This window comes from Macaca mulatta, chromosome 2 (genome assembly GCF_049350105.2).
Source record: "Macaca mulatta isolate MMU2019108-1 chromosome 2, T2T-MMU8v2.0, whole genome shotgun sequence".
NCBI classification, from domain to species: domain Eukaryota; kingdom Metazoa; phylum Chordata; class Mammalia; order Primates; family Cercopithecidae; genus Macaca; species Macaca mulatta.
Window position 1 is genome coordinate 33,265,821 of NC_133407.1, and position 14,791 is coordinate 33,280,611.

General features: G+C 37.7%; 1 protein-coding gene across 2 annotated transcripts in view; it reads right to left on the bottom strand.

Moving 5' to 3' along the window:
* Positions 1-14,791, bottom strand: part of CAPN7 (calpain 7) — a 47,025-nt gene that overhangs the window by 31,437 nt on the left and 797 nt on the right. For both annotated transcript variants that reach the window (XM_015132212.3, XM_015132211.3), the window contains exons 2-5: positions 9,582-9,690; positions 4,181-4,338; positions 3,215-3,282; positions 778-978 (exon numbers count right to left, since the gene is read on the bottom strand). In XM_015132212.3, the coding sequence (XP_014987698.1) occupies positions 778-978; positions 3,215-3,282; positions 4,181-4,338; positions 9,582-9,690 (536 nt within the window). The remainder of the gene's footprint in view (positions 1-777; positions 979-3,214; positions 3,283-4,180; positions 4,339-9,581; positions 9,691-14,791) is intronic.

Consider the following 14,791-nt stretch of genomic DNA (forward strand, 5'->3'; position numbering starts at 1 on the left):
CCCAGGCTGGTCTCGAACTCCTGAGCTCAAGTGATCTGCTCCCTCTGCCTCCCAAAATGCTGGGATTGCAGGAGTGAGCTGCCAGCACACCACCTAGACTCCTATTTCAAAGTAACATCTTTCCCCCATTAGGACTCTGGTTACAAAGTTCCTTAGATTAAGAGTGGTCTGCTATAGCACATTTTGCTCCTTAACCTCTAGTGGCTCAATTTCACAGAATGCTAGGATTTTCAGCAAAGTGTATTATGTTTAGCAAAAACGTTAATATGAAAATATATTGGAACTAAAGTTGGGCACATGGCTCACGCCTGTAATCCCAGCACTTTGGGAGGCTGAGGGAGGCGAATCACCTGAGGTCAGGAGTTCGACAGCAGCCTGGCCAACATGATAAAACCCTGTCTCTACAAAAAAAAAAAAAAAAAAATTAGTCAGGTGTGGTGGCACACACCTGTAGTCCCAGCTACTTGGGAGGCTGAGGCAGGAGAATTGCTTGAGCCCAGGAGGCAGAGGTTGCAGTGCGCCGAGATCACACCACCGCACTCCAGCCTGAACAACAGAGTGAGACTCCGTCTCAAAAAATACAAATGAAAATAATAAAATATATCAGAACTAAAATTTTAACTATTTCAAGTTGTGACTACATGATGGTATAATTACATAATAATAGCACAATACACTATAGAAAAAATCTGAATACAATTCAGCAAACCTAATGAAAATAAAATTCTGCAGACGTTAATAAAATTCTTCATTACAAATAATTGTAAACTTATTTACCTGAGTACTTCTATTTCTTCTGCTGTGTATTTCTGTCCTTGTGCATCACATGACTGTGGACTTATGAATGACTGAGGTCTTTCGAGGAAGGGATTAGCTCCCAGGGGAAAATGTGCTCTCACTGGAGGTGGCTTTGGCTTAACATTTGTTGACCTGATTTTGCAAACTGGCTTGGTCAAAGGCTCACTCAGTGCTTCTGCTCTATAACAGAGAGGAACAAACAACTGTTCTAGCTTTTCTACTCACATTTAAGCTTTTCAGGACACAACATTTACTTGAAGAACCAGTCAAGCATCCCTAACGTAAAATTAGTACATAAAATTCTTACATACTAATCAACATTTCACCACTTTAGCTACTTCCAAAGAGAAGCATTTTTTACAAACAATATTCTACTGACAACATTAATTGAGCACTTATTATATAATCAGACACTATACAAGGTAAGGTAAGTGGTATAAAAGAATGTATAAAACAATCCCTACCCTTAAGGTACTCATAGTTTTGTAGGGAAAGATAGACAATTGCATCAAAAATAAAAGATGCGAGGATGAAAGTATTACATGCAAATCAAAGTACAACAGAAGTTATTCACTTAATGAACTGCCAAGTGGGGAGGAGTTGGAGAAGGGTTCTCTGAACCGATGCGTGAGCTGCAGAGTTGTTCACCTGGGCAGTGAGGAAGCATTCTAAGTAGACAGAAGAACATGTACAAATGTGCAGAAGTATGAAACAGCATAATGAGTTAAGGTAATTTCTTTTTTAAATTTTTTTTTTTTGAGATGGAGTCTCACTCTGTTGCCCAGGCTGGAGTGTAGTGGCACCATCTTGGCTCACTGCAACCTCTGCCTCCCAAGTCAAGTGATTCTCCTGCCTCAGCCTTCTGAGTAGCTGGGATTATAGGTGCCCACCACCACACCTGGCTAATTTTTGTGTTTTTAGTAGAGACACGGTTTTGCCATGTTGGCCAGGCTGGTCTCGAACACCTGACCTCAGGTGATTTGCCCACCTTGGCCTCCCAAAGTGCTGGGATTACACGCGTAAGCCACCGTGCCCAGCCAGGTAATTTCAAAAGAATGAATGTTGCCCCTGTGAGAAGTGCAAATGAGAGGCAGCAGGAGATGAGACTAGAGAGGAAACCAGGGGCTAGATCACAGACAGCCTCACATGATATGCAACAGAATTTTGACTTTGTTCTGTCAAAGAACAAGCTAAAAAATAGAAGTTCTTAACCTGAGGTGCATATATGAACTTCAGGATTCTTGAGAACACTCTGAAATTATATGCGAAAAAATTTCATATGCATTTTCCTAGAAAGTGGATCCGTAAGTTTCAAAAGATCCTCATAGGAGCCCATGGCTATCTCACCCACCCTTTGCTTAGGGTGCACTCGAGAATATTGGATGGGTTAGCCACACAGGTAATAAAGTCACTTATGATTCTGACAGATGAAAGAAGTCAAGATAGAGAAGACAATTGTGTGTCAAGTGCTCATATCTTCATGAATCTGAGGAAACAAACTCAAGGTTAGTAGATGACAATGAAAAGGAGGGATGACTATTTTACTTCAGTTAAAAAAAGAAGGGCTTGGGGTGGTACAGTTATCTATCAGGTCAGAGCCTCAAAAGGAGACAATTCATGCTACAGGTATAAAAGCAATTTCCACCCTTTTATTTTTTGTGTGTCTACAACACTCTTTCAAGATATATAATTTGCTTACGCAAACTCATTCATTTTTTAGCAAATATCTACTGAGCACATATTACATATCAGGCACTCTGCTAGGTACTTGGTTACAACAGACACCTGTTTAAAACAGACAAAAATCTCTGCCCTCATAGAGCTTAACAATTGGGGGATGAAGGCTGGAGGTGACACACACATTAACAACAAATATAATAAGCTAGTAAATCTCACAGACCTTAGAAAATAAGAGCTATGGGAAAAATACTACAATAGTCAGGTTGCAACTGCTGGGGGAGATTCAATTTTAAACAATGGTTAGGGCAGGCTTCATTGAAAAGTTGACCTCTCAGCTAAGAGGTGAAAAAAACTACACACATTGTATAACCTGACGTATGTACATGGCTGAAAGCAAGTTCATGCTCATGTTTTCTATTTTTAGCACACATGGAAGGCTCTCTGGAAGTTATCTTTGAAAGTCTGATATTACATAACAGAAAGGAGGTCCTCCATTTCAAATATCACAGTTTTTTCTGTTCTAAACTAAAACTAAAAACATTTATTGATTTATTTCTTGAGTTTAAAGCAGGGAACTAGAGAGAGGAGGTAAATTCACTAAGAAGTAGAAAGTAGATTTGTGTCAGATGACAAAGATGGAGGTTTGTTACTGCAACCTTTACAATACATTTAGATAAATCTGTTTAAATAACACTAAGTGCCATCCATGGATTAGAACTTGAGTGATCAAACCCACCTGTCTAGTGCCTGTCGAGCCAACTGTTTCAGTTTATTTTGCAGGGCTTTATCAGCAGTTTCATAAGACTTAAGAGAAAGAGACAGACATTTTAAAGCATATTTTTCAATTTGCTTGATCTGTATTTCTAAGCAAAAAATTTACAAGGCATATTACACTTGTTGAAATTGAGAATAAACAAAGATGACATTAATTTTCATCCTTAAAGGTATCATTTAAAAATGTGTTGAAAATCTGTCACTGAGGTGAACTTTAAAACCACTTAATGTGGACAAGTGCTAACTGGACCAGAACTGTTTGACCATAGTGCTGTGGAAGGCTGAGTGGCAGGAACCTCGGAAGACTAGCACTTATTTACAGTCTCAAGGCACCTACAGAAATCAGGCCAGACGGTTTCTCTGAGCAAAAGACTCTGCCAAAAAGCCAGTCCTCTGAAAGACACTGGGGACACCAGTCTCAACTACTTTACCTCCTCCTCTTGTCAAATACACTGCTCTTTTATGCACTAGATGTCCCTTGAAGCTAAGAGTCCCAACCAAGGCTCAGCAGGGAGCAGTAAAAACCACTCAGCATACAGATTTTACACTGCAAATAAATAAGGCTCATCCAAACCACTAGCTTATTTTTTAAAAAGTGCATCAAACTGAAAAAAGGGGAAGTTTATTCTAAATTAATAGATTTGTGACAGTGAACTCTTTCTGTAAGTTTATCTTAGTTGTTAGAATAGAAAGGTTAAAAATAGTTCTTGTAATTTAAGACTCAATACTGTCAAAATTTTAATAAGATGTAAAAACCCATTATTAACTTTCTACTCATCATCTTTTATTGAGTAGTTTAGTTACATTTATAATAAAATTTTTTTTATTCTGTTAAAATTGTTTTATTCAAGGTGTTATGTAAAATTCACTAGCAAGAGAAGAAATGTCTTCACATAACTCATCAAATGTAATCTATAGCTATACATACTGTTTTCAGACAGAGATCCACAGCTTCTGTGTACAATTCTATAGCATCTTCAACATTCTCTTTTTCATCTTCATCAAAAGCTTGTGTAACAAGGAAATGAGCACGCTCTAAGTCCAACTGATGCTTTGACTTCAAAGGATCAGCACTCTTTGACTGAACTAGAATAGAAAAAAAGCATATACAGAAGGATTATTATCTAAACACAGCCAGAAAACACACTATTTTCACTATTTAAGATATTATTTACAAAACTCTGTAATTCTTCATTTAAAAAACTTAGCAAGGTTAAAATAAAATCCTTAAAAAAGGACAAATTTCCTCCTTTTTTTTTTTTTTTTTTTTGAGACAGGATCTTGCTCTGTTGCCCAGGCTAGAGTGTGGTGGCACAATTCACAGCTTACTGCAGCCTCTACCTCCTCGGGCTCAAGAGATTCTCCCACTTCAGCCTCCTGAGTAGCTGGGACTACAGGTGCATACCACCATGCCTGGCTAATTTTTCTTTTCTTTTTTTTTTTTGTAGAGATGGAGTTTTGCCATGTTGCCCAGGTTGGTCTTGAACTCCTAAGTTCAAACAATCTGCCAATTTCGGCCTCCCAAAGTCATGGGATTACAGGTGTGAGACACCATGCCCAGCCTTCCTCCCTTCTCTTTTTAATCTCAAGGTCTAAGAAAAAAAATCTGCAATTATTTATCACACAATAGACATCAGAGACAAAGAATATTTAAAAATACACTACTTATTTAAAAAATTATTTCCTTGAATTTCTCTCTCCCACTGGCACTCTCTTCACTTAAAAATTAAAACATAAGAGTTCTCCTCATATGCTCCTCTACCTCAAAAGACAAAACAAAAATTTGGAAATTGCTAAATAGTAAGAAATCTATTTTAAGGCAATTAAAACATTTTTTCTGTACAGACAAAACTGTGTAATATACTAGGCTCTGATGATAAAGTTCCTGGTTTTTCTATTTACCCTGAGCCTAGAATAAGTTATATATTTTCACTTCTCTTTGCAATAATATTTTCATTTGTTTTTAATTAAAAAAATCGTATCTATAAGAAACATGAATCCAGAATATATAAAGATCTCTTACAACTCAACAATAAAGACAACCCAGTTAAAAAATGGGCAAAGGATCTGAATAGACATTTCTCCAAAGACGGCATTCAAAAGGTCAAACGGCACATAAGAAATTGCTGAATGTTAGTCATCAAAAAATGCAAAACACAACTACACTGAGATGACATCTTATGCCCAATAGGATGGCTAAAATAAAAAAAGACAATAACAAGTGTTAATGAGAATGTGAAGGACTTGGAACCCAGATACACCACCGGTGGAACTGTAAAATGGTGTAGCTAATTGTAAAATAGTGTAGCCACTCTGAAAAACAATTTGGCAGTCCTTAAAAAAGTTAAACATGGAGGTACATCCTATGACACAGCAGTTCCACTTCTGGGTGGAATTCCAAAGATAACTGAGAAAACATGTCTATGCAAAAATCTGTACATGATTTTTTTTTTTTTTTTTAGGCAGAATCTCACTCTGTCACCCAGGCTGGAGTGCAGTGGAGCCATCTCGGCTCTACTTCCTGGGTTTTCAAGCAATTCTTGTGCCTCAGCCTCCCAAGTAGTTGGGACTACATGTGTGCACTACCACGCCTGGCTAATTTTTGTATTTTTAGTAGATACAGGGTTTCACCCTGTTGGTCAGGCTAGTCTCAAACTGCTGGCCTCAACTGATCTGTCTGCCTCGGCCTCCCAAAGTGCTGGGATTACAGGCATGAGCCACTGCATGCACATGAATGTTCTTAACTGCATTATTTACAATAGCCAAAAGGTGTTAACAACCCAAATGTCTCCAAGAACTAATGAATGGATAAAAAAATGCAGCATATCAATACAATGAAATATTTCTCAGCCATAAAAAGCAACGAAGTACTGATACAACCTACGACATGGATAAATCCTGCAAACATCAAACTCAGTGAAAGAAGCCAGATGGCAAAAGGGCCATACATTGGATGATTCCATTTGTATGAAATATCCAGAATAGGCAAATCCATAGAAACAGCAAGATTAGTGGTGGCAAGGGGGAGGGAGGAATGGGGATTGACTGCTAATGGTTAAGAGGTTTCTCTTGGGGCGATGAAAACATTCTAAAATTAGATAGCGGGGATGACTGCACAACTCTGGGAATAGGCTAAAAACACCTGAATTATATACTTTAAGCGGGTGAATTTTATGGTATGGAAATTATATCTTGCTAAACTTGCTATTTAAGAAAAGTCTGAGATTTTGTTAGTTCTTTAAAGGTACATGATTTTTTTTTTTTTTTTTTTTTTAAAGATACATGGTCTCACTAGGTTGCCCAGGCTGGTCTTAAACTCTTAAACTCCTGGGCTCAAGTGACCCTTCTGCCTTAGCCTCCCAAGTAGCTGGAACTACAGGCACTCACCACTGTGCCCAGTTTGTGCTGATGTTTTCAAAACTTTAGCCTTCTTAAATGCCTCTCTGAAGTATATACTAATTCCATTCATGAAAAAGATACCAAAGCTCAAAAATGTTGAAATATCTATCCCAGTGTTTCTCAGCCTGGCATTATTGACATTTTGGGCTGGATAATTCTTTGTTGTGGAGACTTTTTAGCAACATCCCCGGCCTCTACCCGACTAAATCCCAGAAGCATATTCCTTGCCACCCAGCAGCGTGAAAACCAAAAACTTCTCCAGAAATTGCCAAATGTCCCCTGGGGGGCAAATCGCTTCCTACTGAGAAGCACTGATCTGGTCTAAGATTTCACAGCTACAAGTGAAAGGGTAAAGACTCAACATGGATCTTTTAATTCCAACTCTTGAACTCTGTACTACGATGGTTAATTTTACTTTTTATTTTTCGAGACAGGGTCTTACTCTGTCATCCAGGCTGAGGGCAGGGGTGCAATCATGGGTCAGTGCAGCCTTGACCTCCTGGGCTCAAGCAGTCTTCCTGCCTCAGCCTCCGAGGAGCTGGGACTACAGGCACACGCCACCATGCCCAGCTAATTTTTGATTTTTTGTAGGGATGAGGTCTATGTTGTCTAGGCTGATCTTGAACTCCTAGATTCAAGTGATTCTCCTGCCTCAGCTTCCCAAAGTGTTGGGATTACAGGCATAAGCCACTGTGCCGGCCTACACTGGTTAATTTTAAATTATGTTTAAAATTACGGGGAAATTACCTTTCCCCACCCCAAAATCAACTCTCTCTCAGGAGTCTCTTAACTGTCAGCAGACTACCTTGTTTTAAAACTTAGGGCTCCTAACAGGATTTTTATTTGAAAAAGGACTTTTCTGCTTAAAATAATAATTAAATAAGAAAATCCTTTAATTGTCTAGAGATTATACTCCATTTCTTCAACAAAAGCAGAAAGAAGTTAGTAAAACAAGCTATGTTATGTTTTAAAAGTCCTTTTTAAGGCCAGGCACGGTGGCTCACACCAGTAATCCCAGCACTTTGGGAGGCTGAGACGGGTGGCTCATGAGGTCAGATCAAGACCATCCTGGCTAACATGGTGAAACCCTATCTCCACTAAAAATACAAAAAATTAGCTGGGTGTGGTGGCAGGCACCTGAAGTCCCAGCTACTGGGGAGGCTGAGGCAGAAGAATGGCATGAACCCTGGAGGCGGAACTTGGCAGTGAGCTGAGATCACGCCACTGCACTCCAGCCTGGGTGACAGAGCAAGACTCTGTCTCAAAAAAAAAAAAAAAAAAAAAATCCTTTTTGAATTTTATTTCACTGGCAAGTCTTTATTCTTCAAAAGATTGGGGTGTCTCATTTGATGTCTGAATATCACATATATATCAATGTTTAGAATTTATTTCCCAAAAATCACATGTAAGTTTTTAGGCTTAGCTGTATTTAATACAAAGTAAGAATAACTTTTAAAATTCCTTAGAAAAAAATGATTCATATTTATTTTTTCCAATTGTCACAAGGATTTCAACGGTTTAAAGAGCAATCTTACTGGAATCAAGAGCCTATGGCATAAATGCGCTTGACTGTGTGTACATACGGAAGAGAAAGATGGAAATACACCTTTGGCTGCCAGAGATTCTACTCCTGGAATAATATCACCATACGATCTCCCCTTTCTAGAGCATTCTGCTTTAACATTTAGTTTAGCATGCTTCAGAAAGGGGTTTCCATGATAGTGCAATGCTGATACTGTTCTCTCTCAAGTAGGGCACGGACTGTCACTCATCTATTACCCTGTACTTACCATATAGCCAAAACATGTATTCAATACATAGTTGTTGAAATGAAGAAAACTATGAAAAAACAGGGAGATCATGGAAGTAAACATGAAAGACTACCTTCCCTACTTCAAAGATAATTTTATTTGAAAACACTGGTTATGAAACAAAGTTCCTAATTATTGGGCAGTTAAATTTAAGAACTTCATTTACTTGGCTGGGAAAAGAAAGTTCCTTTGAATTTTGTATGGTATTTTGAATACATGAATCAACACTTTGTTTCAAGTGAGGTTCCAATAACACAGGCAGTACACTTTTCAATACATGCAATTTCCGGGCACTGTATTAAAGTAAACTGCCTTGTTTTTAAGGGAACTGTCGTAACAAGGAATCCAATGATTAAATCTACTTTATCCCAATGATGTTGTTGTAATTGCTCATATCTACTCAGAATGAGAGGTAAAAAGTAGCACAAAGTCCATGAGAATAAATATTCTTCTGCTTGTGGCTTTATCATGCAGCAACAGAAAAAGAGGGTTAAAAAGAGCCCCTAGAGAAATCAATGTATTTGTAAATACAATGTCAACATCAGTTACCTCTAACAAAACTGTGACCATTAAGACTATGTATACTTCTATTATTGTACCTGTTGTGCCGTTTACAAAAACAAATACAAGTAGTTCCAAGTCTCTGCTTACATGTGACTTTTCCAAAATATGCTTTAAAAGAGTTTAGCAAAGGTTTGAAAGTAGAAGACACCGACAGAGAAGACACTGTGAACCTCCTGCTGAAGTCTGCAAACACTGAAGAGGAACAGTCACTTAATTTGATAAAGAAGAGACAGGAGACAGATATTTTAAAAGCAGACTTTAACTGAATTCTAATCCTAACTTTGCCAGTGATAAATTGTTTGAACATAGATAATTCACCATCTCTGCACTCTGGGAAATTAGGAAACTGGACTATATTATCTATAAGGTTCCTCTTCAAAGATCTATGACTTATTTCTAAATGATTTTTAAAGAGGTGATTACCAAAAGTGGAGTAAGCAGCAACAGAGTGAGCATCAAGATTCAAAGATAAAAATGAAGAGAAACAAACATAGGGGGAAAGACATGATGGGAGAAAAGAAAAAGAAAGAGTGACAATTTTAGTCCTTTACTAACCTGCAGAGTGTAGAGCTTGAACTCTTTCCAGATACTCAGTTATTTTTTCTTGAATATTTTCTAGGCTTGATCCTGCCATCTCAGCATAAATTAAGGCTTGTGCAGCTTCCTAAAAATGAAAGAATTCAAAGGAATGCAATAGATGTATTACAACTTGAATTTTCTTTACCACATTCTCATTCAATATTGGTTTCCATGAATGACAAAACAAGAAAGTCTTTAAAATATTAACAGTAATTTTTTTCATAAAATAGTTATACAATCTTCCAATGTTTTCTTCAGTATTCAATGTTCTCGATTTTCTTTCTCTTTTCTTTTTTGAGATAGAGTTTCACTCTGTCACCCAGGCTGGAGTGCAGTGGCGCAATCGGCTCACTGCAACCTCCACCTCCCAGGTTGAAGTGATTCTTGTGCCTCAGCCTCCCGAGTAGCTGGGACTATAGGTGTACACCACCACATCTGGCTAATTTTTGTATTTTTAGTAGAGATTGGGTTCTGCCATGTTGGCCAGGCTGGTCTTGAACTCCTGGCCTTAAGTGATCTGCCCAACTCGGCCTCCCAAAGTGCTGGGATTACAGGCACAAGCCACCACACCTGGTCCAAATGATACTTTTTTTTTTTTTTTTTTTTTGCTTTTTCAAAGATGGAGTCAGAATTAGGTGCTAAAAGCCACAGGACACGTCCAAACAGGAACTTGAACCCTGGACCATCACATTAAAAGTCTGATGCTCTACCGTAGGAGCTATCCAGGCTCTCTCTCAATTTTAACATGTCATTGAAAATCTATGAATTCACGCATGAGGAATTGATTATAAACACTTCTTTAGAATAGCTATAGTTTACATGTTTTGTTTTCCTTTTTCCTTATGCAATAGATTAGATTTAAAATCATACACCTTGAAAACGTGAACTGATTGCAAGTAATTCACACTAAAAAAAAATGTGAATTGAGCATTCAAAGCACTAAAACGAGTAATAACTGCTAAAACAAAATCACCAAGAAAACATTACAAGAGATTATAAAGGTTAACTATCTCACAGTAAAAGGATAACAGTTTTCTCCACAGAAAATACTGACAAAGGATGACAGACACATTTTAAAGCAGATTTTAGTTGTGTAAATTAAACTTATTTTAATTAAGAAAATCTGGATTCTTCTTCCAGTTATTCCATAACTTCCATAGCCAGTTACACTACGGCTAGAAGGAGGTGTTTCCATTCTCCTCATCACCATTCCAGGAAGGTTACCAATGCTATCACCTAAAAAAGCAAAGAGAAATTTCTACAAGTAACAGCACCTTCTCTGCAGTAACCCAAGCATGTACACTTCATGGGTCATCATGCCTGTTTCCAAAGATGCCATCTACTGAACATCACTTTTTGAATCCAGTTATTTGAGCAGGAGTTGTTTAACTGAACCTAACAAAATTAAGTTAAGAAAAGTGCAGTTTTCAGCCTGGGTAACATGGTGAAACCCTGTCTCTACAAAGTAGTCCCAGCCACTCAGGGGGCTGAGGCGGGAGGTGGAGGCTGCAGTGAGCTGTGATTGAGTCACTGCACTCCAGCCTGGGCGACAGAATAAGACACTGTCAAAAAAAAAAAAAAAAAAAAAAAAAAGGAAGGAAGGAAGGAAGGAAGGAAAGACGGAAGGAAGAAAAAAGTACAGTTTTAACCACAATGAAAATTCAGCCTAAAGGCAGTGGGGTAGAAAAGATATGACTTCCTCAGATTCCGTAACTCAGATATTTCGGAGGAGGAAAGTATAACTTTACATGTAAATATTAAATATATCTTAAATGCCATCATTATCTAAATACATTATAGCTATACTTAAATCCAATAAATGGAATGTTTTTGATGCATGTAAATTATATAAGTAGATAATACACACATATTGCCCCTTCAGTTATCTTGTATGTGATTATTAATTTCCAAATAATTATTTTGCTTTAAAAAAAAAAAAAAAGCCTTTTTTTACTTAGGAGTCTGAGGCAGGAGAACTGCTTGAGGCCAGGAGTTTAAGACTAACTGGGCAACATAGTGAAATCCCCATCTCTGGAAAAAAAAAAAAAGAGCCTGGTATGGTGGTGCACACCTGTGGTCCCAGCTCCTCAGGAGGCTAAGCATGGAGGATTGCTTTAGCCCAGGAATGGGCTAAAGTAAGCTATGATCTCACCACTGCCCGCCAGCGTGGGTGACATAATGAGACCCTGTCTCTAAAAAAAAAAAAAAATAAAGCCAATTTAAAAAACTGCTGGTGCCAATTTTATTTTACTCATTTCATTTACATTCAAAAGTGACAAGAAAGAAATAGCTTATAGAGAGGACTGGGCAGAAAACACTAAATACTAAACTGATGAAGCTTATATAAATAATTTCTAGAAGTACAAACACTTTTTTTGGCTTTCTCAAGGATGAAAACTTCTTCCTAAGTGACATATATGTAAGCCTACAGGAAAACAAGGGGCAGTGCACAGTAGTTTCTTTTGCTTTAATAAGATCTGTTTTTATATAGCACTATTTTAACCTGTTATTTGTCAAAGCTATTTCACAAAACACACACAATTTTTCTCTTAAACAATGCCTTGTGAAATTGTCAAAAAAGTCTAAAAGAAAGGATTCTGAAATGCACCAAAACTCTTTAAATATAAAGCAGATAATAATAGAATGAGACCTACTGTTAGATTGGAGAGTGACCAGAGTTTATAATATTTGATTGTACATTTCAAAATAGCTAAATTCAAATGTTCCTGGCATAAATATTAAAGTGATAATATTCAGTAATAATTGCTGCACCGTTCAGCTGCGAAGTAGTTAAGGTGATGGCTATCCCAAGTATGCTGATTTATCTTAAAAATTATATTAATGTATTAAATTACATGTACCCTGAAACTATGTACGTTACATATCAATAAAAAAAGAAAAAAATAGGCCAGGGGCGGTGGCTCACGCCTATAATCCCAGCACTTTGGGAGGCTGAGGCTGGCGGATCACCTGAGGTCAGGAGTTCGAGATCAGCCTGACCAACATGGAGAAACTCGGTCTCTACTAAAAACACAAAATTAGGTGGTGCATGCCTTTAATCTCAGTTACTCAGGACGCTGAGGCAGGAGAATCGCTTGAACCCGGTAGTTGGAGGTTGCAGTGAGTTGAGATGGCGCTACTGCACTCCTGCCTGAGCAACAAGAGCAAAAACTCTGTCTCAGAAAAAAGGAAAAAATAGATTATAAAATAAAAGCAACAAAATATTAATCTGAAACAAACCATACTTTATTGACAGCACATACACTTATGAAAAAAATTACTAGTACTGTACAGTATTATCAAAGTCTGATACGCTTTCTAAAAGAAGAGGTGACAATATCATGAGGACACAGCTCCCTCCAAATCTAGCTAGAGCTGGAGGGGTATATTTGCAAATCCTCAGAATTGGAGAGAAGAGAGTGGACTGTAGAAGCTCATACCCTTTGATTTAGCAATTCTGCCCCCGGTAATTTATCCAAAAGAAAATTCAGGCAAAAATTTGCACTAGTCATAAGAATTAATTATAAGGATATGAACTACATCGTTACTTATGATGTTGAAAAAACAAATGAACTGAATGCCCAAGAGTCTGTAAATTAATTATAGTAAACTGGACAGGCACGGAGGCTCACGCCTGTAATCCCAGCATTTTGGGAAACTAAGGCGGGAAGAACGCTTTACCCAGGAGTTCGAAACCAGCCTGGGCAACACAGAGAGACTCCATTTCTACAAAAAAAAAAAAAAAATTAGCCAGGTGTGGTTGTGTCCACCTGTAGTCCCACTAACTGGGAGACTGAGGCAGGAGGATTATTTTGAGTTTTGCAGTTTGAGGCTGCAATGAGCTATTATTACTGGGCCACTGCCCTCCAGCCTGGGTGACAGGGCAAGACCCTGTCTCTTAAAAAAAACAAAATATGGTACACCCACATAATGAACTACTGTGTAGTTATTACTAAAAACAGTATAAACCAGTTTGTAAAAAAAAAAAAAGTATATACACATACGCAAAAAAAAAAAACCAAAAAAAAACCACACACAAAAATATACAGTCACACACCAAATAACATTTCAGTCAACAACAGACTTAATATATGATAGTGGTCCCATAAGATTATAACGGAGTTGAAAAATTCCTACTGCCTGGTCATGTCATAGCGGTCAAAACGTCATAGCACAACACTTTACTCAGATGTTTGTGGTGATGCTGGTATAAACAAACCTACTAGGGTGCCAGTGGTGTAAAAGTCTACCACATACAACTACGTAGAGTAGAGTACATAATACTTGATAATCAACAACTATGTTACTGGTTTATGTATTTACTATGCTATACTATGTATTGTTAGTGTACTCCTATTATAAAAAAAGTTAACTATAAAACAGTCTCTGGCATGTCCTTCAGGAGATATTTCAGGAGACACTGTTATCATAGGATATGGCAGTTTCATTCCTGTTATTGTCCCTGAAGATCTCACAGTGGGACAAGATTGGAGATGGAAGACAGTAATACTGATGATCCTGACCCGGTGTATGCCTAGGCTAATGTGTACCTTAGTTTTTAACTAAAGAGTTATAAAAAAAAAAAAAAAAAGAAACAAAAAACTTACCAAATAAAGATATATAAAAAAAGTTTCTATTGCTGTACAATAAGTTCGTTTTAAGCTATTACAAAAAAGTTAAAAAGAAAATTCAAAAGTTTATAAAGTAAAATGATTACAGTAAGCTAAGGTTAATTTTTTATTGAAGAAAGAAAATTTTAAAAAATTTAGCGTAGGCTAAGGGTACACTGCTTACAAAGGCTACAGTAGAGTAGAGCAGTGAATGTCCTAGGCCTTCATATTCACTCACCACTACTCACCAACTCAGAGCAACTTCCAGTCTTGCAAGCTCCTTTCGTGGGGAAGTGCCCCACAACTGGTGTAGTATTTTTTATCTTTTATGCTGCATGTTTACTGTACCTTTTCTACGTTTAGATGCACAAATACCATTGCATGTAACTGCACACACCATTGAGTACAGTAACATGCTGCGCAGGCCTGTAACCTAGGAGCAACAGGCTATGCCATACAGCCTGGGTGTGGAGTAGGCTGTACCATTCAGGATAGTGTAAGCGCATTCTATGGTGTTAGCACTGAACAAAACGGCCTAAGAACACATTTCTCAGAAAATATCAGATCACTAAGGAC